Source organism: Haliotis rufescens, unplaced genomic scaffold, assembly GCF_023055435.1.
Source record: "Haliotis rufescens isolate VD_foot unplaced genomic scaffold, xgHalRufe1.0.p SCAF_12, whole genome shotgun sequence".
In the NCBI taxonomy this organism is placed as follows: domain Eukaryota; kingdom Metazoa; phylum Mollusca; class Gastropoda; order Lepetellida; family Haliotidae; genus Haliotis; species Haliotis rufescens.
Genome location: NW_025963802.1, coordinates 28,595,576 through 28,620,760, shown reverse-complemented (window position 1 = coordinate 28,620,760; position 25,185 = coordinate 28,595,576). Strand labels below are relative to the sequence as shown.

Below are 25,185 nucleotides of genomic sequence, written 5' to 3'. Positions count from 1 at the left end.
TCCCTCAACATAAACACACATCGTCTTATCAATTAATCTCGACGATAAGCGTATCTTCCTATCATTGAATTGTTAAGTATGTCCAACATTGGTAACTGTACCTTTAAAACATTTCTAATACCTTTTTTTTTGCAATTTCCTCAAGCATCATAAACAAGCCCCATAACCTATATGACAACCCGATTCGACGATACTTGAGAAGATGGATGCATTTTTTTAAAAATGTAATTGCATCTTCAACAAACAGGTCATAACTTTTTCAAATGTACATTTTTAACTTTTCAGCTCACCTGCCAGAGTGTCATGTCAGCTGTGTCATGCATGACCTGCTTCTCTGTCCTCGGCGGCGACTGGGGCGTCCAGGAGCATCATCGACTCGGACACCACTGGACCAATGAGGCTGAACATGCGTGTTCCCCCTTATGATGACACATGGTTTATTCAAGAGGTTCGACTCCGATTTATATTTTTTCCAACTCCTCTTCTGAAAGGGTTGGTGTTTAAGCCGAAACTATTTAAATTCAAGTGACGCCAACAACCTTTGTTAAGTGGCTGACTTTGTTACATTTAAAACTGGTGCCTACATGCCCAGATGAGCTACAGTGCTGCTGCCCTAGTTTCTACAGGGGCTGTATATATTGACATGAAATATTGACTGTTTACAACATAGTGTAGTAATGTCGCAGTGACATGCCCTTGTCGACGAAGCAGTGCCACCCCCGAATTTCGCCATGCTGACAAGCACCGATAGTAATCCTCCTTCCACAACGAACTTCGCCATGCTGACAAGCACCGATAGTAATCCTCCTCACACACCGAACTTCGCCATGCTGACAAGCACCGATAGTGATCCTCCTTGCACAGCTGATTTCGCAATGCTGACAAGCACCGATAGTGACCCTCCTTACGCAGCAAATTTCGCCATGCGGACTAGCACAGATAGGAATCCTCCTTGCACAGCGAATTTCGCCATGCAGACCGGCACCGATAGTGATCCTCCTTCCACAGCGAATTTCGCCATGCTGACTCGTACTGATAGTGATCCTCCTTACGCACCGAATTATGCAATGCTGACAAGCACCAATAGTAATCCTCCTCACACACCGAATTTCGCCATGCTGACAAGCACCGATCGTGATCCTCCTTGCACAGCGAATTTCGCCATGCTGACAAGCACCGATAGTGATCCTCCTTACGCAGCGAATTTCGCCATGCGGACTAGCACAGATAGTGATCCTCCTTACACAGCGAATTTCGCCATGCTGACAAGCACCGATAGTGATCCTCCTTACACAGCGAATTTCGCCATGCTGACAAGCACCGATAGTGATCCTCCTCACACACCGAATTTCGCCATACGGACTAGTACCGATAGTGATCCTCCTCACACACCGAATTTCGCCATGCTGACAAGCACCGATACTGATACTCCTTGCACAGCGAATTTCGCTATGCTGACAAGCACCGATAGTGATCCTCCTTACGCAGGGAATTTTGCCATGCGGACTAGCACAGACAGTGATCCTCCTTACACAGCGAATTTCGCCATGCGGACTAGTCCCGATAGTGATCCTCCTCACACAGCGAATTTCGCCAGCAGACCGGCACCGATAGTTATCCTTTTTGCACAGTGAATTTTGCCATGTGGACTAGCACCGACAGTCATCCTCCTTCCACAGCGAATTTCGCCATGCGGACTAGTCCCGATAGTGATCCTCCTCACACAGCGAATTTCGCCAGCAGACCGGCACCGATAGTTATCCTTTTTGCACAGTGAATTTTGCCATTTGGACTAGCCCCGATAGTGATCCTCCTTACGCAGGGAATTTTGCCATGCTGACAAGCACCGATAATAATCCTCCTTACACAGCGAATTTCGCCATGCTGACAAGCACCGATACTGATACTCCTTCCACAGCGAATTTCGCCATGCTGACAAGCACCGATAGTGATCCTCCTTACACAGAGAATTTCGCCATGCTGACAAGCACCGATAGTAATCCTCCTCACACAGCGTATTTCGCCATGCTTACTCGTACCAATAGTGATCCTCCTCACACAGCGAATTTCGCCAGCAGACCGGCACCGATAGTAATCCTCCTTGCACAACGAATTTCGCCATGCAGACTAGCACTGATAGTGATCCTCCTTACACAGCGAATTTCGCCAGCAGACCGGCACCGATAGTGATCCTCCTTGCACAGCGAATTTCGCCATGCTGACAAGCACCGATAGTAATCCTAATCATACAGCAAATTTCACAATGCGAACTAGTCCCGATAGTGATCCTCCTCACACAGCGAATTTCGCCAGCAGACCGGCACCGATAGTAATCCTCCTTCCAGAGCGAATTTCGCCATGAGTACTAGCCCCGATAGTGATCCTCCTTACGCAGCGAATTTCCCTATGCTGACTAGTACCGATAGTGATTGTCCTCACACAGCGAATTTCGCCATGCAGACTGGCACCGATAGTAATCCTCCTCACACACCGAATTTCGCCATGCTGACAAGCACCGATAGTGATCCTCCTTATGCAGCGAATTTCTCCATGTAGACTGGATAATCATCATCCTTGCACAGTGAATTTAGCCATGCTGACTAGCACCGATAGTGATTGTCCTTACACAGCGAATTTCGCCATGCAGACAAGCACTGATAGTAATCCTCCTCACACAGCGAATTTCGCCATGCAGACCGGCACCGATAGTAATCCTCCTCACACACCGAATTTCGCCATGCTGACAAGCACCGATAGTGATCCTCCTTGCACAGCGAATTTCGCCATGCTGACAAGCACCGATAGTAATCCTCCTCATACAGCGTATTTCACCCTGCAGACTGGCACCGAGAGTAATCCTCCTCACACACCGAATTTCGCCATGCTGACAAGCACCGATAGTGATCCTCCTTATGCAGCGAATTTCTCCATGTAGACTGGATAATCATCATCCTTGCACAGTGAATTTAGCCATGCTGACTAGCACCGATAGTGATTGTCCTTACACAGCGAATTTCGCCATGCAGACAAGCACTGATAGTAATCCTCCTCACACAGCGAATTTCGCCATGCAGACCGGCACCGATAGTAATCCTCCTCTCACACCGAATTTCGCCATGCTGACAAGCACCGATAGTGATCCTCCTTGCACAGCGAATTTCGCCATGCTGACAAGCACCGATAGTAATCCTCCTCATACAGCGTATTTCACCCTGCAGACTGGCACCGAGAGTAATCCTTCTTGCACAGCAAATTTCGGCATGCGTACTAGCACCGATAGTGATCCTCTTTCCACAGCGAATTTCGCCATGTAGACTGGATAGTAATCCTCCTTGCACAGCAAATTTCGCCATGCAGACAGGTACCCATAGTGAGCCTCCTTCCACAGCGAATTTCGCCATGCAGACAGCCACCGATAGTGATCCTCCTTACACAGCTAGTTTCGCCATGTGGACCGGCACCGATATTAAATCCTCCTCACACACCGAATTTCGCCATGCTGACAAGCACCAATAGTGATCCTCCTTACGCAGCGAATTTTGCCATGCAGACTAGCACAGATAGTGATCCTCTTTCCACAGCGAATTTCTCCATGTAGACTGGATAATCATCATCCTTGCACAGTGAATTTCGCCATGCTGACTAGCACCGAGAGTAATCCTCATAACGCGGTGAATTTCGCCATGCTGAATAGCACCGATAGTGATCCTCCTTCCACAGCGAATTTCGCCATGCTGACAAGCACCGATAGTGATCCTCCTCACACACCGAATTTCGCCATGCTGACAAGCACCGATAGTGATCCTCCTTCCACAGCGAATTTCGCCAGGCGGACTGGCACCGATAGTGATCCTCCTTCCACAGCGAATTTCGCCATGCGGACTAGTCCCGATAGTGATCCTCCTTCCACAGCGAATTTCGCTATGTAGACAAGCACCAGTAGTTATCCTCCTTCCACAGCGAATTTCGCCATGTAGACTGGATAGTAATCCTCCTTGCACAGCGAATTTCGCCATGCAGACAGGCACCGATAGTAATCCTCCGTCTGTCGAATCATGTTCGTCAGTTTAACCAGTGTGCTGGACGTGTCTACCATTGACGTCGAATTGCGGTTTGTTCTCACAAACGCCGTTATATCACTGGAATACTTTCCTTCAAATAGCCAATTCCCTTCCACTGATTTACCCACGAGAACTAGAAATAAAGGAGACCAGTGAGACCGCCTCATCTGTTTCATATTTAGATGTACCAGTTCGACTTGTACCATAGACATATTCCCGTTTCGGCAAGTGATCAATTGACTTGCCCTTGCATGTGTTTGCAACGGTTGTCACCGTTGGGGAAGGATACGCTCACCTTTTCGCGAAAACCTGTTATTATCACTATTTGATTGTGATTCATTAACACATGATCATGGCAATCGGAATCATACAATCGACTTGCCATCTCCATACTTTCCCGGGTTGTTCGGTCCGACTCCAAAATATCATAATGTGCAGAAAATATTGAGTTTTAATTGTAGCGAAAATTGCGTGCAAAATTTTACTTATAGGCATGATGTCATTACTTTCCTCATTGTGTATGAGTAATTTAACACCTGACTGTTTATAATGTTTGTTTTCTTAGCAAGTGCGTCAACGCTTTGATAAGATCGATGAATCATTAACCAGTGAATATAAGACACGTCCACGGCTTTCTGGATTATGTTCTCCAGGTGAGATCAATAGATATCTGTTTTGGGTTCAGTGAACTTTAAATCATTATTTTACATGAACGGAGGCAAGTTCGGTCGGTCAGTTTGGCGCTATTTACGAGCCCACATTGTAAAGCAATAAAAACATGGCTTCCCTTACACGAAGTTGGATCATTTATCCAGTCAGTATAAATTTAAACTTTGAACAAGAATTAACGTGTTATGTATTCAGGTCAGGAGAACTGTGTCCTTGGGCTTCCACGATTGTATTGCTATTAAATAAGCAGCGCATTGATCCTTGGACGGCCTAGCCTCTATAACGGAAGAGTTTTTGTTATGTTCCCTAAGCGGCCTATTTCTGATGTAACCCGACCCCGCTCAGAGGGAACAACACTGTTCGGGCTATCCATGTGTCACTGTACATTGGAAAAGGAACGTACGAATTGGAAAACTAGTTTGTTTCAATAAATCAACATTACATAACACTTTTTCCATGTTGGTCTGTTTATGAATACTGTTTTAATCTTGTTTCTAATAAAGGGTTTAGAGCGTGAGCCACAGTAAAGTACTGACTCTTTTATTCCCAGGAATAATAAAGATGTATTTTTAAACATAATTTGCATATTATATGATTTTGTTATCATTTAATATAGCAGGTAAAAGATTCAAGTCACGAGCAAACTGCTTCACAAAATAATACAATGTGCGTTCATTTCAATTGTGTCCTACAATTTGTTTAATTATTTTATAATTTTATACAGAAATGCTTCTTATTGCACGGCGCCGGGCACCGTCCCTTATTCTTGTTATGGGTTGAAAAAATTACATGGGGCCGGGGCCATGGGAATGGGTAATCGTTGGAAAGATGTAACCAAACTATTAAAAGAAACATTGTCTTTGTCTCACATGTGTATAAGGATATGCATACATGTGAAACATATGAATAATTATGAAATATGTTTAAGACATTCCTAACTGTAAATTGGTACGCTAAACATGTTTATGTTATTCGGCAACAATCATTAAAACAGGGAGCCACGTTCTGTCCTAGACCGGTTTACCTGCCTTAGAGCGCTGGAGGCGAAGGGCAGGATACCAGTCTAGCTCTATCTGACCTGTTTCCCCATATACATACAGCATTTCGCTGCGGTGAAACGTTGACTCATTTCCGTGAAGCGGGTCTGTCTGTCGGGGGGACGGAGACAGGCCTGCAGAATATCGCTATGCGGGAAACTTTGACAAAGTTTCCGTGAAGCTAGATATTAACACTTTTGTACAGTGTGAATAATTGGCGTGTCAAGAGTATACATATTTCCATTAGGGAGGTAACTTTCACAGGGAAGTATAATTATGGTTAAACAATAACAAATGCACTCACAACGTTGTGGCTTTCAATTTTAACAATATCTGCATCTATTCAATCTATGATTGTGAGTTCGAATCCCGGTTCGCCCTGATTATCTCTGTAGGTTTGTCAGCACAAAACCCGCGCTAATGGGTTTCACCAAAGTTGTAAACGTCTGAGATCTGCATCACTTCGGGCTCTCCTCCCACATTAACCTGACACGCCACAATATAATTGGAATACAGTTCACAGCTTAACCCAACTCACTCACTTATGCCGTCGTTTATTCGGGGAGGTGGAATAGCCTCGCGGTTAAGTTTTCGATCGTCACATTAGGTACCCGGGTTTTGATTCCACATGGGATTCCACAAGGTAGAGAGGTCAATCTTGATGTCCCTTGTTGCGATAAAGCATGAGTTTGCTAAAATTCTTGTTTAGTCTCGCCAGTCTTGATTGTATGCAACGTGAGGAGTCCAGGGAAGAAGTGGTCCCCAGTATCCTACACTTTTCGTACGAGAAGGTTGGTTGGTTGGTTTGTTGTTTAACGCCGCACTAAGCAATATTCCAACTACATGACGGCGGATTAATATCATGAGCATCGATCCACGCAATTGTGATCGATGACAAGCATCAACTAAGTCAGCGAGTCTGACCACCCGATCCCTTTTGTCGCCTCTTACGGCAAGTATGAGTTGCTGAAGACCTATCCCCTCCCCGAATCTTCACGGGTCCGTACGAGAAGGCTAAAGCGGATCGGTAGGTCATGTTCTGTGACTTGGCTGGCTGAGTGTCTTTGTATAACGACGGATGGGGCGCTGCCCATATCAACCACTGGTTTGTCTAACGCTGACTCACCTCGGTACGGACGCCGTGAAATAGCTGACATTGTGCTTATTCTTGCCTTAAACAACATTCATGAGCGTTCATTAAGTATAAAAAAGACCATATCATGTTACAGGGTCGCAATCAAGCATACATATTGTACATTTTCCGACAGAACAGACACCACTCTATTGAAAATATCCAATGTCTAACAGATTGCCTGTGAAGTGTAACTTCCAGGGCATAGACATTGTAGTAACACCGAAAATGAATATGGCGATTTATACGTGGTTTTCAGTACAAGGAAAATATAAAAATATTTTACAAACCACTTCAAGTCTAATTCTCGTGAAATCAGCAATTATCTTCGTATGATGAACTCTGTCTCAATACAGTGATTAAGGCGGAAAGAAGGGAATCAAAAAAAAGGAAGAACGTGACATGATATCTGACCAAGGGTAGTCCGACGACGTAGAGTACGAGTGATGGTTTGTTGTTTAACGCCGCACTCAGCAATCCTCGAGCTAGACGGCGGTCTGTGAATAATCAAGTCTGGACCAGACAATCCAGTGATTGACATCATGAACATCGATCGACACAATTGGGATACGATGACATGCATCAACCAAGTCAGTGAGTCGATCCTCTTAGTCGCCTCTTATGACAAGCATTGTTTGCTAAAAGACTAATTCCAACATGGATGTTAACTACGCCACTCGTGAAAATATCTCCTTTTTCCCGTCACTCGATGAGAGAAACATGGTATTTTAACTCGACACATGGAATATCGTATTTATTATACTTATTGTCTAGTCGTCTACTGGAAAATTAATTAGTTTGTTCTCTCTATCTAACACGCAGGAATGTCTCACCAACCTTGTAAATGCGACTTAATAAGTACTTCCGAGTTTGCAAAATCGTCAAAAATATCAGCTAAGTAATAAAAAAACATTTGAGGTCACTAAAACATTTTGTCATACATTTGAATATGATCATGTACAAAATTAACTTCAACAAAAAATATTCTTGAAAGCTGTTCGCAGCGAAGGAATACACGCTGCTCAAGTAACAAAAATGACCCTTTGCGAAACGAACAGTCTCGATTGACGAGTTAAATGATGAAAAATTTACAGACTGAGTTTATAACGAGACATTTTCAAGAGAATAACAGACGCCAAGGAGCGATATTAACTCCATAAATGAACATCAATTTTTTCCTTTGCCTTGTCAATGTGGAACTAACGTGAGAAGGAAGGCAACTGTTTGTGTACGGGCAAGAAATTACGATTAAGGGAGACAATGTACGGGGAGGTAACTCTTGTATGACAATAGTTCCGTCAAAGTGTTATGTTCACTGCAGTGAAATATCAAGCGTTACGTCCACTGCAATGAAAATAGTACTTTTCTCAACTGTCTGTCACACTGAAGTATATAATAGACATTTAATATCTATAAGGGTTATTTTACTCGAGTGAAATAACACTTTATGTTGAAACCACTTTCAGTCGGCCTGATTTACACTATGCTTCAGACTAAGACAGGTGCAAACAGTGAGAATACATTTGATTTTTGTTGCTTATTTCATCTCGTGATGTGAAAAAGTGAACATTTTAACTTGTGGGTTTGCCACTCGTGTAAATATCAATTTTGTCAGGTCACTCTTTGATTCCACACTGATGTGTGTATCCTGTAATGTGTGTCCGTAGGTAGGCTACAAACATAAACAAAACCAGACATGACTCCAGATCAATAACTGCACCTGTATCCTATTACTCAGTGGTTTAATGTTGAATATCCCATGCTATCTGTTACTCAGTGGTTGAATGCCGGATATCACATGCTATCTATTATTCAGTGGTATAATGTTGAATATCCCATGCTATCTGTTACTCAGTGGTTGAATGCCGGATATCACATGCTATCTATTATTCAGTGGTATAATGTTGAATATCACACACTATCTGTTACTCGGTGGTTTAATGTCGGATATCACATGGTATCTATTACTCAGTGGTTTAATGATGAATATCACTTGCTATCTATTACTCAGTGGTATAATGTTGAATATCACACACTATCTGTTACACAGTGGTTTAATGTCGGATATCACATGATATCTATCACTCAGTGGTTTAATGTTGAATATCACATGCTTTCTGTTACTCGGTGGTTGAATGCCGGATATCACATGCTATCTACTATTCAGTGGTGTAAAGGTGACTATCACACACTATCTGTTACTCGGTGGTTTAATGTCGGATATCACATGGTATCTATTACTCAGTGATTTAATGTTGAATATAACATGCTTTCTGTTACTCAGCGGTTTAATGTTGAATATCACATGCTTTCTGTTACTCAGTGGTTTAATATCGAATGTCACATGCCATCTATTACTCGGTGGATGAATGCCGAATATCACATGCTATCTACTATTTAGTGGTATAATGTTGAATATCACACACTATCTGTTACTCGGTGGTTTAATGTCGGATATCACATGGTATCTATTACTCGGTGGTTTAATGTCGGATATCACATGGTATCTATTACTCAGTGGTTTAATGTTGAATATTATATGCTATCTATTATTACTCAGTGATTTAATGTTGAATATGATAGCTATCTGTTACTCAGTGGTTTAATGTTGAATATCACTTGCTATCTATTACTCAGTGGAATAATGTTGAATATCACACTCTATCCGTTACTCGGTGGTTTAATGTCGGATATCACATGCTATCTATTACTCGGTGGTTTAATGTCGGATATCACATGGTATCTATTACAAAGTGGTTTAATGTTTAATATTATATGCTATCTATTACTCAGTGGTTTAATGTCGGATATCACATGGTATCTGTTACTCAGTGGTTTAATGTTGAATATCACTTGCTATCTATTACTCCGTGGTTTAATGTTGAATATCACAGACTATCTGTTACTCTGTGGTTTAATGTTGAATATCACATGCTTTCTGTTATTCAGTGGTTTAATGTCGGATATCACATGGTATCTATCACTCGGTGGTTTAATGTCGGATATCACATAGTATCTATTGCTCAGTGGTTTAATGTTGAATATCACTTGCTATCTATTACTCAGTGGTATAATGTTGAATATCACACACTATCTGTTACTTAGTGGTTTAATGTCGAATATCACATGGTATCTATTACTCGGTGGTTTAATGTCGGATATCACATGGTATCTTTTGCTCAGTGGTTTAATGTTGAATATCACATGCTTTCTGTTACTTAGTGGTTTAATGTTGAATATGACATGTTATTTATTACTCAGTTGTTTAATGTTGAATGTTACATGCTATCTATTACTCAGTGGTTTAATGTCGGATATCACACACTATCTATTACTCGGGGCTTTAATGTTGAATATCACATGCTATATATTAATCAGCTGATAAAGTAGAGTTCTTGTCTGAACTGTGTCTGCTTCTCAAGATCTGAAGTCTGTATCTTTATCGGCGATAATGTACATATATCTATGTACAGACATGCCAGGGATCAACCTGCAAGCCCGAGTACTAATGCAGAGAGGTGATAAGACCCATCCCTACATTCGATGCAGTGTTATGCGTACAGGTATATGTGGCTAAGTGAATCCATTGACATGAATGGGCATGATGTATATGTTGGTAATTATAGTCGCTGTATGAAGACGGGTAAAAGCTTATGAGGTATATACAAACTGTATACTATACTTGAGACATGTGATAATAGACGTTACCTAATGTTAGCAGAGTCACTGAAGTCTAGCTCAACTAGACCTTCTTGCATTTCAACTGACATACGTTTCATCTCACTTACCCAAGAATCGCACATGTAGGAGAAATGTACTGTAGCCCAGTGCTTATAATGTGGTCACTAGTTTCCTAACTAGTAGCCATATGTCCCAGTAGGAACGAAGAGGATTATGTAAGTAAATAAGTAGTTTCCTAACGTTCATACTCCATCCTATGGCGAATAGCGGAAGCAAAAACTATGTATTCCAGGTCTGTGATACAAAGGTGTCTTGCCACATTCCAAGTTCACAAAATGGTCGCTGCATGAATCACATTATTTTGGCACGCTGGTGTATGTATGTACTGATTGGTTTTTGAGACAGCTAATGTACTTTGTCAAAACGCATGGCTTACTGTGTGTCCATAGGTCATGACGTACAGTGAGTTAATGTGTAGATGGCATTAAAGAATTATACGTCTGTGTTGTTGGAAACTCGTGGTACTGTATTCAGAACTCAAGTAAATTATACCTTCAGGATAATTTTGCTTACACACTTTACAAAGTTGTATCCAGAATTTGTATATACGTACCTAAAGTTTTGTTCTACATTCGTAGCACACACATAATTTCAGTAATCCGAACGTGATATGCATTTACTGAATACATTTCATCTGCATATGTTTAAAAACGCAATTTCAAGCTGTGTTGCTAGAGGTGAGGTGAGGTGAAATTGGGTTTAACGTCGCGTCCAAGATTATGCACTTATATAGCGACGTGCATGCACGTGTATGTGTGTGTGTGGCTTCTTGTACTAGTCCGGACTGATGCCGATTTATAGTGCTAGCTCACTGAGATACATGCCGCAGTTTAACATGAATACCCCACTCAGACACAGTATACTGACTCCGTGCCGACCAGTCCTTGTTTTAGCCCCTTAATGCCGAGCGCCAGACAGGGTAACAACAAGTACAATCTTTTAACGTCTTTTTGTATGACGCGGCCCGGGATCGAACCCTGGACCTTCCGCTCTCCGGGCGGACGCTCTACCACTAGACCACGGAGGCGGTCTGTGTTGCTAGAAACACTCGCTCTGCTGTTGACTGTGAGGTGTATCACGTCCTTGGCCGCAATACAATTGATCTTTCACAGGCCTGAGTAAGTGAGTTTTGAACGTTTTTTTCAGATATATAACGGCGCGTCAGCTTGGTGTGAAAACAAAACCCGAAGTGCTGCAGGTCTTAGACATTTACAGCTTCAGTGAAAGCGTGGTATTGGTGTGGCGCTGACAAACAAGCATTGATGTCTAAGGGACGCAACTCTGCTTTATACAAAGCTGAAGAAAGACAATATGGGTTATATTTGTACTTGGAAACCCATTTACATATTTCTTGGACAAAATACAAAACAAGATATAGAAAACAACATTTATTACATTTCATAGTAAAGATAATCATGAATTAACAGTTGATATAATTTATTCGGCACCCATTCATTGTGTATACATACGTTCGTACAAGTGCAGACTGTGTCTAAATTGCGTACATTGACAACTAACATGCACTCGAGACTTGGGAAACAAGGTTGCAATGGATAAACATGGAAAGGCATAACAAGGAAATAAATATGCAACAACACACACGGAAAAGACAATCACAACATTAGTTAGGAGGTAAACACTGTCATAGACTTCAGATTGCTGTCATCTCGCCAATCAAATTATATAAATAACGTTATTTATAACATGCCAATAATCTCATATATTTAACTGTCTTAATCCTGTGTATTTACATATTTACAAACGGTTTACATACTAAAACGATGAATTATAAAGGAAGAGGTTATTTTCTCACATTATTTTATAGAATGCCCGATTTTGGAATGAGTGAGTGAGTGAGTGAGTGAGTGAGTGAGTGAGTTGGGTTTAACGCCGCTTTTAACATTATTCCAGTTATATCGCGGCGTGTCAGCTTAATGTGGGAGGAAAGCCCGAAGTGATGCAGGTCTCAGACGTTTACCACCTCGGTGAAACCCACGAGCACGGGTATGGTGCTGACAAACCTAGAAACATAATCGGGACGAACCGGGATTCGAACCCACAATCATAGGTTTCTGGCGTGCCCAAGGGACACTGCACAGCGAATCGCGGCGCCTTAGACGACTGGGCCACCCGTGCCCCCGATTTTGGAAAGAATAAAAGAAAAATATTTCATGGTTAAGAGCAGAGTTTTCTTTTACTTGTTACTACAGTTTATTTTTATAGTAAATCAAGTAATTGTCGAAATGGAATCCCCAGTTTGCCAGTGTCATAGGGAATATCGGTGAATGTTATCTATTCGTAACTGTGTTGGTCGGTGAGTTGTGTGTAAGTCTTGTACTATCATCAATCACATACCTAACCACCGTCGGGCATGAAATTATTTGACTGTTGCATTTTTGCTCGCCAAGACAGTGTTCAGTTTGATAAACCACTGACAAAGCACATAAAAAGGTTTGGGTGGACAATGCTCTTTTAGAAAGTTAACCGCATAACAACTGTGCAAATATACAAGCTTGCCTACACCGACTCCGCCTATCGTTGTTTTCTGTTGAAGTGCAAAGTTAATGTCAGTTTTATAAACCCTAAATCACAACGGGTTGGGTGCTATTGATCTTAGGAAATATTTATCCGCATGTTATAAATCATGGAACACGGCGAAATGACGTTGTTCACGCTGACCCCTAATACGCATGGAAAGAAACTTACAAGGGCGACTTCCTGTGGGATCCTATACTGTCAGGTGAAGTAATGTTATTGCGCTTTCCTGCTGAGTGAGAACCGCAGCACAGCCTCCACCCGTTAGCCTAACGACGAGATGTTTGCACAGAAAGTCGGTTATCTCTTTCGCTGGCTAAACACGCAGTTTCAAGACAACGTGACATCCTTACTCTACCGATGATAACAGAAGACAGGGAGTTTTATAATTCAGACACTAAAACTGGGATTTTCAACAATACTTGTTGAAGGGCCTGGGCTTGAGGCTAAATACATTTGAGCAAGGCAGTGTATGTTAGAAACATGTACCATGGACACTGGCAGTTATTACCACTCTGTGGATTTCAATCTCTCAAATCTACCGCAATGATTGAAGGTCAATTGATAGCTTTCCCGAGCTATCAAAAATTGCAAATTTATATTTAGAACACCAAACATGTACGTTTTGGCTAATACTATGTAACCGTATCAAATATAACATGCACTATCTGAAGCAAGGACACGTTATCAAATAAATAATGACAAATGCCATGTGAAGATATCTCATGACGATTTGACCTTGGAAACACCATTTGGCTCGACCTTGCCATTTTGATCGATTTTGACCTTGCTCTTCTCATCCTTAAGATACCCCACGCCTCTCGCGTGTGGTCCCATATTATCCTTAAAGATGAAGTCCCAGACAACCTTGCACCAGGACGTGTGGTAGGGAAGATGGTCATAAAACTCGCCCGCTATCTTCTTCACTTCCGGTAAGCGAGAGTACGGGATGTAAGGAAAATCATGGTGCTCAATATGATACCCAACATTAAATAGAACAAAGTTAAGTGGTCCATAGTACGAGTGAGTCGCCTGCCCTCCATTGAAGAGATAGTGTTCTGAGATAAAGTGCCCGGCAAGTGGATGAAGACCGAGCGCCATCAGTGTTCCAGCCAGGAGGTACACTAGGGCCTTAACGCCGAACACCTTCAGGATGAGGAGGTCAAACACTAATTGAACAGCAGTATTGATCATCTCCCATCCCGTCAGTGGCTTGGGGCTCTTGTAGAACGGCCTTATGGCATGGATAAGGGGATGGAGTAGCAGCCAGATCATCTTAGTGATTGGGTTTCTGAAGAGATAACTCTCAAGACGAGTTGGGATGTCTACGTCTTGGTACTCTTCGCCCAGGTAGCGGTGATGGTCGGAATGGTATTTCTTGTATGTTACGGCCATGGGAACCGCCATTGGCAAATTACACCATATACTGAGAATCCTATTGAGGGCCGGACGGCTGTGTCCAAAGGCAAGATTATGGCCAATCTCATGTATAGCACTTCCTAGAGAATGATTTAGAACGCCTCCGAAGCAGTACGCAAGGATCAAGATACTGGCCCAGTTAGCGTCCTGCAGAAGCCAACACATGAACAACTGGACGAATACTTCTACCGTGGTTATGTAGGCGATGTTGGGGTCGTAGCCCATGAGTTGTTTGATCTGCGGGTACTTCTTGAGGATCTGCTGCCTCCTCTCCGTGTGGGGCTCCTCGGTGAACTCCCAGTCTTCATCCTTCCCAGCTGCTCTGGCCGCTAAGCTCAAAAACTTGTGGAACCACTTCATGGCCGAATTAAGATGCGGGCTCTTCTGCAAATAAAGATAGATATATAGTGTGTCGTAAGACTATGTATATTTTGTCGTATACATCTGCTTGACAGGCGAAGTGATTCATGACACAAACTGAACAAGGTGTTTTACATAGATGTGAACAGTCTTTGACATGAATGGGTGATCACGTTTCGTCAGAAGACGTGAAGCCTCTGAATACATTACAAATCTCAATGCTAAAGATAGATGTAATGACTTGCTTCAGGAGTTCGGTATGTCAATTGTGTTTATTGATCATTACACTTCTAATTGATGGTTATTGACATCTACCTAATTACAATTGCGTGAATAGAGGTAAGTCCACTAATTACTTTAAACATAGATGTACAGCAGTACACACGGTCGTTACATGTACAGCAACACACACGGTCGTTACATGTACAGCAACACACACGGTCGTTACATGTACAGCAACACACACGGTCGTTACATGTACAGCAACAGTCACGGTCGTTACATGTACAGCAACACACACGGTCGTTACATGTACAGCAACACACACGGTCGTTACATGTACAGCGCCAGTCACGGTCGTTACATGTACAGCAACACACACGGTCGTTACATGTACAGCAACACACACGGTCGTTACATGTACAGCGCCAGTCACGGTCGTTACATGTACAGCAACACACACGGTCGTTACATGTACAGCAACACACACGGTCGTTACATGTACAGCGCCAGTCACGGTCGTTACATGTACAGCAACACACACGGTCGTTACATGTACAGCAACAGTCACGGTCGTTACATGTACAGCAACACTCACGATCGTTACATGTACAGCAACACACACGGTCGTTACATGTACAGCAACACTCACGGTCGTTACATGTACAGCAGTACACACGGTCGTTACATGTACAGCAACACTCACGATCGTTACATGTACAGCAACAGTCACGGTCGTTACATGTACAGCAACAGTCACGGTCGTTACATGTACAGCAACACACACGGTCGTTACATGTACAGCAACAGTCACGGTCGTTACATGTTCAGCAACACACACGATCGTTACATGTACAGCAACACACACGGTCGTTACATGTACAGCAACAGTCACGGTCGTTACATGTACAGCAACTCACACGGTCGTTACATGTACAGCAACACTCACGGTCGTTACATGTACAGCAACACACACGGTCGATACATGTACAGCAGTACACACGGTCGTTACATGTACAGCAACACACACGATCGTTACATGTACAGCAACAGTCACGGTCGTTACATGTACAGCGCCAGTCACGGTCGATACATGTACAGCAACACACACGGTCGTTACATGTACAGCAACACTCACGGTCGTTACATGTACAGCGCCAGTTACGGTCGTTACATGTACAGCAACAGTCACGGTCGTTACATGTACAGCAACACACACGGTCGTTACATGTACAGCAACAGTCACGGTCGTTACATGTACAGCAACACACACGGTCGTTACATGTACAGCAACACTCACGGTCGTTACATGTACAGCAACAGTCACGGTCGTTACATGTACAGCAACAGTCACGGTCGTTACATGTACAGCAACACTCACGATCGTTACATGTACAGCGCCAGTCACGGTCGATACATGTACAGCAACACACACGGTCGTTACATGTACAGCAACACTCACGATCGTTACATGAAGAGCGCCAGTCACGGTCGTTACATGTACAGCAACACTCACGATCGTTACATGTACAGCAACACTCACGATCGTTACATGTACAGCAACACTCACGGTCGTTACATGTACAGCGCCAGTCACGGTCGATACATGTACAGCAACACACACGGTCGTTACATGTACAGCAACACTCACGATCGTTACATGTACAGCGCCAGTCACGGTCGTTACATGTACAGCAACAGTCACGGTCGTTACATGTACAGCAACACACACGGTCGTTACATGTACAGCAACACTCACGGTCGTTACATGTACAGCAACACACACGGTCGTTACATGTACAGCAACAGTCACGGTCGTTACATGTACAGCAACAGTCACGGTCGTTACATGTACAGCAACAGTCACGGTCGTTACATGTACAGCAACACTCACGATCGTTACATGTACAGCGCCAGTCACGGTCGTTACATGTACAGCAACAGTCACGGTCGTTACATGTACAGCAACACTCACGGTCGTTACATGTTTAGCAACACTCACGGTCGTTACATGTACAGCAACAGTCACGGTCGTTACATGTACAGCAACACACACGGTCGTTACATGTACAGCAACACACACGGTCGTTACATGTACAGCAACAGTCACGGTCGTTACATGTACAGCAACACACACGGTCGTTACATGTACAGCAACAGTCACGGTCGTTACATGTACAGCGCCAATCACGGTCGTTACATGTACAGCAACAGTCACGGTCGTTACATGTACAGCAACACACACGGTCGTTACATGTACAGCAACACACACGGTCGTTACATGTACAGCAACAGTCACGGTCGTTACATGTACAGCGCCAGTCACGGTCGTTACATGTACAGCAACAGTCACGGTCGTTACATGTACAGCAACACACACGGTCGTTACATGTACAGCAACACACACGGTCGTTACATGTACAGCAACAGTCACGGTCGTTACATGTACAGCAACATACACGGTCGTTACATGTACAGCAACACAGACGGTCGTTACATGTACAGCAACAGTCACGGTCGTTACATGTACAGCAACAGTCACGGCCGTTACATGTACAGCAATACACACGGCCGTAGCAAAAGAAATGTTTGGGCTGGGACAATGAAACTGCCCTCCACAAAGCGAACATACTTCTTTAACGTTTTTCTTATAAGCAGCAGAAAATCTGCACTTGTACACAGCAGACGTAATTCAAAATGAACTTATCGTTTTTATTAGTTTGAACACAATCAGTAAATGCAATATCGTGTCACTGGATTTTCTGGTTCATCGGTCATTTGATTGTTTTGTTTCTTTACAGGCCGCGGTCGCATGGCGTCAGGCTACAAATACTTACTATTTTATGCAAATTGTGTGAATGGCGGTTGCTTTCGGTAAGACAGGACATGCTTACCCTTTTCGCAAACACCTGGTGTCATCACTGATTTTCAGTGACCGTTCATAGAACTTTCACAGCTATATTCTCCTTTACCCCAAATGGAATCTGTTTCGGTGGATAATCTAGACTGTTTATTCTCTTGCGTTGACAATCTATATTAACATGTACAGCAATGTACACAGTCGTTACCTGTATATTAATTGGTCGGTGGCCCAAGTCAACTTAGATTAAAGCAAATTATCTTGTGACATAATGTTTAAAGTAAGATAAATAAAAGATTTAATTATCAGGTATCTGTAAAGCCTCGTAACTGTAGAAGTAATTCCAAACTGCCCAACCCGTTGGCAAGTAACGATGACAGACCGACTCATGTATAATTGTAATTTCTATATTGTCTGTTGTACGATACCAATTAATCCTCATTCTCTTGAAGTATATCGGCCTTCGTTCCGCTTGACAGTTTCAATGATAATAAAGTAGTCCTGTGGGAGTTTTCCCACAATCTTCGTTGACTATTTCCATTGATCCGGCCCATGGCAACGTCCTTTCGACCGCACTAACCGCCGAATCGTGTATGCTGATTTACACCGCCGCTGGGGATGCATAGAACAGTATTTGTTCTAAGATTTACATTTGACTTCTGATTGAAACAAATGGGAGCAAACTCATTTTTGTATAAACAGGAGTATATTTAAAGCTCCGACCACAGTACATGTAAGAGAACAGCGCCAAAATGTCCGAAGTGGTGTCCGTTCATGCAAAATGTTATGATTTTAAGTTTACTCTTACCCCAACTCAACTATTGATATGATATGGAGAAAGCCGTGGACCTGTGATTCAAGGATCTTGAAATTGCGTTGACGATCTCGCTTGAAAATAAACATTATAAACGGTCAGGTGGTAAATTACTCATACCACGTGGAGACTATATATTATGAACGGTCAGGTGATAAATTACTCATACCATGTGGGGAATATGCATTACAGACGGTCAGATGGTAAATTACTCATACCATGTGGAGGCTACACATTATTAACAGTCAGGTGGTAAATTACTCATACCATGTGGAAACTATGCATTATAAACGGTCAGGTGATAAATTACTCATACCATGTGGAGAATATGCATTACAGACGGTCAGGTGGTAAATTACTCATGCCATGTGGAAACTATGCAGTACAGACGGTCAGGTGGTAAATTACTCATACCATGTGGAAACTATGCATTATAAACGGTCAGGTGATAAATTACTCATACCATGTGGAAACTATGCAGTACAGACGGTCAGATGGTAAATTACTCATACCATGTGGAGAATATACATTATAAACGATCAGATAGAAAATAACCCAAACTATCCAGCAGCTATAAAAATTATGACCCCATACCTCCCAATAATACATGATGACAGGTAATAAATCTTAGTATCTCACAAAGTGCTGAATAAATTAAATTTAGTTTTGTTTTACTTTGTACCAACGAAACGATACATGGATTAGTTTACAGTGCAACAATATAAGAAAACCGCTCCCTGTTCTCTCCCCCTCTTCCCTTCCCTTCCCCCCCCCCCCCCCCCCCCCCCCACCCCCACCCCCACCCCCACCACGCAAACCACACACAACAACAACAAAGGACAAAGAAACATTTAAAAAAGAAGGAAATTGAAACCAAATGCCTCACTGCGATCTGTGAATGTAAGGACTTGGACAATGTGGTTCGATAGGGTTAGCCAGTATTCCTGAATGTGGAAAGCCTCCACAGAGAGTGTGAAGCTGCTATGTCCGTCTTGTACAGACAAACTTGGGACGATCTTGGCCCAGAATGTGACCCCTCCCCCCCCCCCCCCCCCCCCTGATAACGGACGCTAATCAGCGTCTGGTTTACTCTTGACCAGGACATGATGCACCGTAACTGATAATGCTACCTAACCCTCACTGCCTCAAAACCATCGCCTGTCTACTTGAAGACATACTACTAGTCCATTCTTAAGGTAACCGAAACAAATATACGATACAAGGTACGATACGATGCTAATAATAAGCATTTGAAAAACCAACATCTGCAATATATATATATATATATATATATATATATATATATATATATATATATATACTATCAAGCGCGACCACAAGCTGCACAATATGGCATGCCTCTTTTATCTCCGTGAATACCGCCCGAAGTACTGCAGACTCAACGCGTCGCACCTTAGCAATTATCATGCATATTTAATTTATCTATTCTACTGAGGTAGCATTGTATTGATATATGTTGCATGTTATTGATAGCGCACATGCTTTCAGAGGGTGAGCGGTATGGGACAATTGACCGTGTGCAGTGTGAGTAAAAGATTGTGCAACAATCTTGCACCAGCCTAATGCTAGGCTAATTTCGATCGCACAAAAGCGCCATATCACGCATGTTGATTTACACCCCGTCGGGCTCTGAGGCCTGGGACAGTACATGGAAATGAATCCATGGTATTACTGCTTTACAATGCGGGCTCGGTGTGCATAGCGCCAAAATGACCAAAGTGGCGCCCGTTCATGTAAAATAATTATTTAAATTTCACTGAACCCAAAACAGATATCTATTGATCGCACCTGGAGAACATAATCCAGTAAGCCGTGGACGTGCCTTATATTCACTGGTTAATGATTCATCGATCTTATCAAAGAATTGACGAACGTAAAAGGAAAATATACATTATATAAACAGTCAGGTGTTAAATTACTCATACTCAATGGGGAAACTATTGACGACAAGCTTTGTTTGTTTGTTGTTTAACGCCGGACTTAGCAATATTCCAGCACTATGACGGGGGTCTGTAAACAATCGAGTCTGGATCCAGTGATTGACATCATGAGCATCGATCACCGCAATTGGGATACGATGACATGCAGGACTAATTCTAACCCGGGACGACATGCCATTCACCAGAATTCGTACATGCAACTGTAAACCTCGACATCACGTCGTTTGTATGAAGAAGAAACGCTGATCTGTGCGTGTCAGTCGTTTTTCATATTGGTGAAACCCACGAATATGGTGCGACACACGAAAGTTCATCGTCGGGATCCTGTGGTCTTGGATTCGAATCCCAGATTATCTCTGATTATCATCCTTGGTCTGTCAGCACCATGTCCGGGGTCGCCATGACGTCCATGACGAAGTGTACCTTTTGTGTTAACAATTTGATGATTCTAATTACACTAACACTGTAGTAACGGTGGAGATATACACGTATGTCAATGAAAATCTGAAAATAAGATCGGGTGTTGTAACATTGTGGTCAGTTTGTTTCCTAGTCGCGTAGAATTTTCGGGTTCGAAATCCCGTGTATACTACATTGCATCGTATATGGGATAGCCCCTTGTTTTGTCATGCTTATATCAAAGCTAAAGGCTTGCACGTGGTACTGAGTGCAGCTTTGGCATGCGCCAGGGCGTAAACAACGGTCAACATTAATGATTCAGAATAAAGACAACATTGTTTAAGTGGTTAACGATTTGACCTGATCGATGTTTCTACAGTTTCTCGATCGGTTCAATAGATAACGTTTCTTTACCCGGACAAGCCACAGCTGATGGGCAGAGCACGCATGGTGATCTTTGTTGGTCTCTCACACATATCACGCGGACTCATTCATGTTCTCGGCTGTATTCCGCCCTGCTTTAAGTTATGGCTATACTTAGCAGTAGCCTTCAAAAATTGATAATAAATTAGTAGTAGTAGTAGTAGTAGTACTACAAGTAGTAGTAGTAGTAGTACTACTACTACTAGTAGTAGTAGTAGTAGTAGTAGTACTACTACTAGTAGTAGTAGTACTAGTACTAGTAGTAGTAGTACTAGTGCTAGTAGTAGTAGTGCTAGTGCTAGTAGTAGTAGTTATACTAGTAGTAGTAGTAGTAGTAGTAGTAGTAGTAGTACACACAGCTGATATGTTTATGAAGGTCACAATGCTAAACTTTGAAAATAGTTTCCGAAACAGAAACACTATCAAAGAAAGAATGGACATGAAATTTGATACAACATTCAACAGGTTGATATTCAACGATAATTACATGGTCCCCTGTACTGATATTATTTCATATTCTGTACACACTGCGTCAACGTGAAACTAAAGAACAGTTAATACAACCGCCCCAAACACTTATATCCGCCACCCATCCTCACCAAATGCACAATTAGCCTCACAGACGAGATTGGTGCGTGAAATCGCGAGACTGGTGCGTGAGATCCACGTCACACACAAGATTAGTGTATGAGATTTACATCACAGATGAGACTGGTGCGTGAGATCCACGTCACACACGAGATTGGTGTTTGAGATCTACGTCACAGCAGAGACTGATGTACGAGATATACGTCACAGACGAGATTGGTGTTTGAGATCTACGTTACAGACGAGACCGGGGTGTGAGATCGGTGTCACAGAAGAGACTGATGTGTGAGATCTGTGTCACAGATGACACTTCTGAATCTGATCGAGGTCACAGATTTGAGAGGTATATGAGATCGGTATCACAGATGTTACTTCTGAGTGAGATCGGTATTACAAAAAAAGGAAAAATCTCAGAATTGAAATTGAATGTTTACAAATCCCGCAAATATCTCATGATCTCAGTTCAGCTCTTTCCAACCAAGAAGGGAAGACGATCAAAGTCCTGTCAGCTGGATCCATGACCCACGTGGTTTTAAAGAAATGTCGCAGACTGTGATATCTCCAGTTTCAATCATCACTGACAAGTTCCTCTCCGCGACAAAAGTTCCGGAATCGTTAACGACTGATCACATCAGACCTCTTATTAGGTAACCCTCTCTTGATCACTTGAACTTGAGCCAGTGTCCAATTTGCTCTTCTCACCCAGAGTCCTGGAGAAGGTGGTGTCCTATCAGCTACGGAGACATCTGGAAGAAACTCTCGCTCAAGAACACTTTGAGTCAGCTTACAAAATGGTTCCACAATACCGAGACTGTCATATTGCAGATACAGAGGAGATCCCGTCAGCCATGGACAAGCAGGAGGTTGTCCTACTTCTTCTCCAAGGCCGCTTCCGATACGATGGACCACATCATACTTCTATAGCGGAGAAGAACGCGTTGTGGTATCTCAGTAAAGGCCTCAGCGTGGTTGGAGTCTTATTTGCATGTTCGACTCCAGTGTGCGTCAACTGGCAAATCCATTTCCGAGTCAGCTGTTCACTAAGTTGCATCATAAAAGAAATTAGACTACTGGAAACATGCAAAAGCGAAGAGCGTTTTTGGATGAAAGTCAATTTTCTAATACTAAATGATGACAAAACTGAAGTCATCAACCGCAGAAGTTATATTCCACAAACTCGTGCAAAATCGGAGACGTTCTACAGACATCCTCTGCACAAGTAAGGAATCTTGGCGTTATATTTGACTATAACATGTCAATGACGGAACAAGTAGCAGCAATATGCAAGACGGTACATTTCTATCTTCGTCAGATTGGAACATCTATCTTCAGAAGCCGACAAGATGCTAACACAATCACTCCTCATTTCTCGACTTGATTACTGTAACTGACTGTTTTTCGGAATACCATCAACAACACTTCTCAAACTACATCTTCTACGGAACACAGCAGCCAGGATCGTCAGCAGGACGCCACAGCTGCATCATATCACACCAATTTTCAAGCAACTTCATTGGCTTCCAGGACACATCAAATCATCAGAAACGCCAGCATCATTTCGAGTTTCGAGTTAGCTGCTCCAAATGCTAATGGCATCCTGTATCAATCACATCAAAATGAACAGTCAGTGTATATCGTGTTTTTTGTTGTGTTTTTAGGGCTCCAAGCCGAAAGGCTGTAGAGCCCTATTGTAATCGTTCGATTTATTATTAGGGCTCCAAGCCGAAAGGCTGTAGAGCCCTATTGTAATCGTTCGATTTATTATTATTATTATTATTTATTATTATTATTATTATTTATTATTCCGCCGATTTTTGTACCTGCCCTAGCAAAATAACCACTGACTCGATTTTGTTCAAATTTTGTGTGGGTTTGTAGACCGTTGGGTACTAGTGCCCGCCAAAAACCCAAGGCCGTAGGCCCAAAGGCCAAGGGCAGATAACTGAATAACAAGTATTTTTTGACGATATATTTTGCCCTGCTGCTCCACAACCGTTTGTCCGTTTACTTTCAAACCTTGCATGTATCTGCTGCTTCAGTTCTTTGATATTTTTTGTTCTTTGACTTTGGTCATTGATCACGTGGTTTGGCAGCCATATTGGATTCAAGGTTTTGACAGGTTTTTTTGGGTACCTGTCTTGAAATACTATCTCCTCTGAATCCGCTGCATGAAATGCTTTCAAACTTTCTGAGAATTGTCTCCATACAGAACACAACAAATAAGCATAGCCGTTTTTGGATATCTTTTTTAGTTGCTGCCATATTGGATTCAAGGTTTTCACAGGGTTTTTTGGGTACCTGTCTTCAAATACTATCTCCTCTGAATCCACTGCATGAAATGCTTTCAAACTTTCTGAGAATGGTCTCCACACATAACACACCAAACTCTGTTAGCCGTGTTTGGATATCTGTCTTAGTGACGGCTCTGTTTGATTTTGATTTTGATGATTTCTTTCACCGAAGTTTTCCTTTATATAAAGATCACATCTTGTAAGGTTCTCCACAGAAACTATTGAAAGTTTACATGAAGTTAGTCGGACACATGTAGCTCATCTTTTGTTCTTGGCTGCATGCTAAAAGTAACACCGCTTGGTGGTAATATGGACAAAATACCGAATACATCGCTCAGAAAACCTAGGGTTATTTCCCTTTGACCGTCAAGTGTCTTTTGCAGTATGTAAGCTGCCCTTGAAGATGAGGGTTAGAATTGGTCTTCAGCAACCCATGCTTGTCTTAAGAGGCGATTATCGGGATTCGAACATTGTCTGGGTTGTAAATGGGTTTAGAACATTCTGGTTGACTCTGGCACACGCCAATTTCGTAGCGGTGATGTCCTGCAAACAGTGACTATCTTTTGCACGAGTTGGGACAGGCGAACCCTTTCAGGATTCGAACATGAGGATTCGAGGTCGGAAACGGGTGAAGAACTCACTGGGACACATGCGGTAATGTCTCGCAAACGGTTCC

At 42.6% G+C, this 25,185-nt stretch overlaps 2 protein-coding genes across 2 annotated transcripts in view; one reads left to right on the top strand and one right to left on the bottom strand.

Moving 5' to 3' along the window:
- Positions 1-731: 731 nt before the first annotated feature.
- Positions 732-1,634, top strand: LOC125378278 (mucin-2-like). Its single transcript, XM_048393736.1, has one exon. The coding sequence runs from the start codon at positions 732-734 to the stop codon at positions 1,632-1,634; it is 903 nt and encodes a 300-aa protein (XP_048249693.1).
- Positions 1,635-12,015: 10,381 nt separating this feature from the next.
- LOC124116566 (sphingolipid delta(4)-desaturase DES1-like) overlaps positions 12,016-25,185 on the bottom strand; it is a 31,551-nt gene continuing 18,381 nt past the window's right edge. Inside the window, exon 2 of the mRNA XM_046477955.2 lies at positions 12,016-14,978. Coding sequence (XP_046333911.1) covers positions 13,899-14,954 — 1,056 coding nt within the window. The 5' untranslated portion in view covers positions 14,955-14,978 and the 3' untranslated portion in view covers positions 12,016-13,898. The remainder of the gene's footprint in view (positions 14,979-25,185) is intronic.

What these genes read in the sequence shown, in the direction of transcription:
- LOC125378278 (XM_048393736.1), top strand. Translation starts at nt 732, where the DNA reads ATGCTGACAAGCACCGATAGTAATCCTCCTTCCACAACGAACTTCGCC.